This window comes from Lactuca serriola, chromosome 2 (genome assembly GCF_051521515.1).
Source record: "Lactuca serriola cultivar US96UC23 chromosome 2, Lser_US96UC23_V15, whole genome shotgun sequence".
Taxonomy (NCBI): domain Eukaryota; kingdom Viridiplantae; phylum Streptophyta; class Magnoliopsida; order Asterales; family Asteraceae; genus Lactuca; species Lactuca serriola.
Window position 1 is genome coordinate 238,343,782 of NC_136409.1, and position 4,615 is coordinate 238,348,396.

Here is a 4,615-nt window from a genome sequence, read left to right on the forward strand (position 1 = left end):
ATAGATGTATGTAGACTCGTTTAGGCTCGAGCTCGTTTAATAAACAAGCTTATTATTAAGCTCGAGGTCGGCTCGGGCTCGTTTAAAATCGATCTCGAGTCAAGCTTTTAATGATTCGATCTCGAGTAGCTCACGAGTAGCTTGGGTCGTTTGCAACCCTATTTAAAAAAAAAAAAAAAAAAAAAAAAAAAAAAAAAAAAAAAAAAAGCACTTATGTCATGTCTTGTAAAATTTGATAACTGCTAATTGATCGACAAACATCATTTCCAAAAAAGCATAAATAAAATTGGAAAAGGAAAGTATCAAGTATTTCCAACGGGTAGCTACTACACTACAAGGGGTTTGGTTTTATACGTCCCAAAAGAATAATATTATACAATAGTTAATGCAAACAAAACATAGCAAACGACCCAATAAAGCAGCCCGACCCAAGTTGAAAATTAAATTTGAAACTTTATACATATTTTTGGTTTAGAGATGTATTATTAAGACATAAAGTATTAACTATTAACAGGTGGGTATCATGGTACGATACTTATTTATGTATGTACATAGTACATGGCTGCTTAGGAAGTGGTGGTTGTTAACTTAGGCGCCAACTAAAGTCATCTTTGAGTATGTGTTCCCAGTCTGAGCCCCCACTCCCCACTGCTTCTTCTTCTTCTTCTTCTTCTTGGTCTTCTTCTGCTTCTGCAAAAAAAAAAAAAAAAAAATCACACAAGCAAGAAATTACACAAGCCTTTCAGACTTTGATAAAAAGTTGGTTGCTTGCTTTGTTACCTTCATCATCCTGGACACAATCTGTTACTTTATTATTAGCATTCAACTCCCCTCTGCGTTTGAGAATGTTCAATCGGTCCATCACCCAAGGGTCAATAATATCTGCATCATTCATATAATCATATATCAGATTTATGATTTATTCTGTTGCCACTGGTATGTAATAATTTACAGTGACTTGGGGGCCACCTGCAACAGGATTTGGGTCTTCACGGCGCTTGAGGATATTGAAACGGGCCATCACACCAGCCTCAACATCAACATCATCATCAACGACTGTGATTTCCTTTTTTATGGGAGTGGGAGAGGCAGCAGCATCTGATAATGACAAACTCTTTTATCATATCAAGAAGCAACACAGACAGACAGGGTTTTGATACTACTTAACCTACCTGTTGATTTGTGTGTCTTCAAACGCTCAAAGCGGGCTCTAAAACTTAAGGAGCAGAGCTCTGCTTCGGCTTCAAGCCACAGATTTTTATACAATGACAGGGTCTCCGTCACCTTCACCTCACATTCCACATTCTCTGCAAGCACCTTTTGTATTGCCTGTTGCAGTTCAGCTTCAGCTTATATAATAATCGATTTATAATTTATAATACAGCCAGAGTTGAGAGAGTACTACCTGGACCATTTTATGATCTTTTGGCGGATCCACATCCAGAGAAGCATGTTCCAGCAGCAATTTCTCCACATTTTTACCAAAACTATCATCATGCAATATGGTTTCATTCCTCATCTGCAACTACTTTCCCTTCCCTTAATCCCTTAATTATATAAACCATACAAACAGATATGAGAAGCATGTATGTATTATTGTACTGTACCTCTTGAGACATATTTGATGTGCATGTCTTCTGCTGCTGAGGTGGAGGTGGAGGTGGAGAGGTCGCTTTTGACATGCAGACACCAAGATTGTGAATCACACGATCAAGGGCCTCGCGATCATGCTCCTTTAGCGCAAATTCATCATTTGAACAGTGAAGTAAAAGCAAATCCGACAGATTATACAGTGATTTCACAACACCACTTGCATTGACATTAACATCCATCTCTGGAGTTGTTGGTAACTTCAGTTTACTTGACTCGTTCAAGGAAGCATATTCCTTCTTTGGTTTAATGTTGTTATCAACAACTCCTCCTCCTCCTCCTCCTCCATTGCTAGGTTCGGAAGAATTCACCACAACAACCTCAACAGAGTCTTCTTTCCTCTCATTTGTTTCGTCCACACCATTCCCTGTTTGTAGTTTCTTCATAGGAGGTTGAGGTGATTGGGATTCAAATGGTAGAAACTGAGACTGAGAGGTGGGAGCTCCTTTCCAGCAAGGAGAATCCTCAGCAGGGTTATGATGATCAAACTGTTCAAAAGAATTTGCACTGATTTTTACATTTCCGGTGGTATTGATATCAGGAACTTGAGCTTTAAACTCAAATTTCAGTTGATCACTGGCAGAGGCAGACATGTCTTCGTTTTTTGTTGAGGAAGTTCTTCCTATTTGAAAGCTCAGCTGGTTTGGAGCCAAGAAACTCCCACCCGATAAGGATTGCTCCTTTTCTTTCAAGGGACTACCCACAACATCATTGATGTTCAGAGCTGAAAGATTGCCAATCTCCAAACTTTTTGATGAAACTGCAGCAGGAGGCTTGATCACAAGGGCAGATGATTTTGTTATGTGATCATCAGAGCAATCAAACATATGGTATCTCTTCTCATATGGGTTGGGGTTGTATGAGTTTTGGCTGTTCCAGAGATCTTCAGGAGGTTCAGGTGATTGTATTAATGGATGAGATTCAGAAAACATAGGAAAGGCTCTAAACGTTGATCCTCCTTTTGACAAGTCATTAGGATCAAGGCTGTGAGTATTTGCATTTGCAGAAAATGATGCAGCATCTGACTTTCCATGCCCACTGTTGTTTGCTCTTCTTATAATATCAGCATAATAGAAAAGGCTAGCATCATCTTTGCTTTTGCTTGAGCTCTTGTTACCATAAGCTCCTGTATCATCAAAGGGAAAACCAAATTTATATATAATGAAATCATATCAACTCTCAAACAGGGTCAGGGTAGCTGACTTCCAATTCTAGCAAGAAAAAGAAATTTAAAGCAAGCAGGATAGCCTGGAAATCAAACAAGGCCCAAGCGAAACAGACTTGTAAACTTGTTGTTGTAAAAATGAAAACAACTTCACTGGAGGTTTTTGAGTCGCTCAAGAAATAAAACCTCTTTGCAGTGGCTTTTGATTTTAGTAAAAATGCTTATTTTCATACATGAGTGCTATTCAGTCTCAAATAAGTCTTCCGATACTCCTAGTCAAAGTCTGTACAAAAGAATAAATGGGCTCTACATTTCCTAGATTTATGAGGGTCGACTGTTGTTGAGAAAGGAGTAACCTTGTCGATTTCTCAAACAAGCAATAATGATGCAAAAAAAGTACAGAAATTAGAAATTCATATAGTATCAGTAACCACAACAAAGAAATGAAATCATTCACCTAACAAGAAGAGAAGAGAGAAGAAACAATACCTTGATTAAAATAGTTATTATAAGCAGCAAGGTTGGCCTCCTCTGAAAAAAAACTGTCGTCGCTTTCAATTTTTTTCACTTGCTTTCCCTCGGGCAGTCCAGTACTCCAAACACTGTCGTGCTGCGGGTTATACTCCAATCCAGACAAGCTTCGGGTATAATCAACTTGGGAGGTTTCATCACCATGCCCGTGAGCAAGCCCAAGCCCAGAACTAGACAACAAATCGTAGCCGGGCTCACTAAAGGTCACCAAAGGAATATCATCATTGTTCACCGAAGAAGAAGAGGCATACGGAGGATAGAATGGCTTTGCTTCACTGAGATTATAAGAGAAGGAATCAGCGACACGTTTTGGACTAGGGTATACAGCAGACCAATGGGGCCGACCAGGAGTTATCTGCTCCAATCCATGTTTACCATTAGAGTTCAAACCAGACCAATTACCAGCGGTTGGAAGATTAACGGGCTCCGGAATCATGTATCTGGAATCGTTTAAAGGGAGAGTAGTGGTCCTTCCCGAATCGGCCAAAAAATCTTGTCTAGCAGTTGAGGAGTGCCAAGAGGAGGTGAAGGGTACTCCATATGATGGATCATTGAAATGGGAAATTGAGTTTGAATTTAGGGCAGGTTTGTTTTGGTTAGATCGATCAACAGTAAAAGGTGGAGCTAAAGGTGACAAATTTGAGGACGACGAAGATGACGACGATGATCCCAAATACCCTAAACCCATCATCTTTTCTTCTTCTTCTTCTTTTCTGGACAATCAAACCGAAACAAGAATCGAGTTTCACTACTTATCAAAATCAACAAGATAAACCATAGGGAAAGAATATGATAAATCGGCAAGTAAAAGGGAAAGATTTTTTTTTAAAGGTTGAGTGTTGGAACATACCAGTGAGAGAATCGAGGAGACCGGAGGCTGGCGTGTCGACGGTGGGTTTTTCCTCTTTCCCTTTCCCCTTCCCCTTTTCCTATTCCAATTCAAAGTGAAAGTGTTGTGTGGTTAGTTATCACATTCACATCCTTTCTTCTTTTTTCCTTCTTATTGGTGTTTGACTTGTATTTAATTGCGTACAGGTCCTTCAACATTTTGCTCTTCGACGAACGTGCACGATATGTGCAAATATAATTGTTTAGTACCTCATGTTACCACATTTTTTTGTCATATTATTTTTCCTTGTCTTCCCTTCGTCCCAAATCCATTTAGTGGTGTTTGGATAAATAATTTTTAATTTATTAGCTTATTGTTTATTGTGGTGAGAATAAGCATTTTTTTAAAATGTGTTTGGATTAGTTTATTACGGTGGGAAT

At 39.0% G+C, this 4,615-nt stretch overlaps 1 protein-coding gene across 2 annotated transcripts; it reads right to left on the reverse strand.

Annotated features, from left to right (window-relative positions):
• Window positions 1-263: 263 nt before the first annotated feature.
• LOC145088971 (uncharacterized) lies at window positions 264-4,324 on the reverse strand. Of its 2 annotated transcripts, none has more exons than XM_079027477.1 (8): window positions 4,197-4,324; window positions 3,305-4,059; window positions 1,608-2,776; window positions 1,406-1,519; window positions 1,173-1,329; window positions 970-1,098; window positions 781-882; window positions 264-690 (listed from the first exon to the last, which is right to left on the reverse strand). In XM_079027477.1, the coding sequence occupies exons 2-8, from the start codon at window positions 4,035-4,037 to the stop codon at window positions 584-586; spliced, it is 2,511 nt and encodes an 836-aa protein (XP_078883603.1). In that variant the 5' UTR covers window positions 4,038-4,059; window positions 4,197-4,324; the 3' UTR covers window positions 264-583. The 2 variants fall into 2 exon arrangements, with proteins under 2 accessions (XP_078883603.1, XP_078883602.1); XM_079027476.1 differs by having other exon boundaries at window positions 1,406-1,525.
• Between the last annotated feature and the right edge of the window lie 291 nt (window positions 4,325-4,615).

Coding starts and splice junctions, on each gene's coding strand:
- LOC145088971 (XM_079027476.1), bottom strand. CDS start 4,037: ATGATGGGTTTAGGGTATTTGGGATCATCGTCGTCATCTTCGTCGTCC. Junction 1,330..1,405: donor AAGATCATAAAATGGTCCAG/GTAGTACTCTCT, acceptor GAACTGCAACAG/GCAATACAAAAGGTGCTTGC. Junction 691..780: donor TTGTGTCCAGGATGATGAAG/GTAACAAAGCAA, acceptor TTTTTTTTGCAG/AAGCAGAAGAAGACCAAGAA.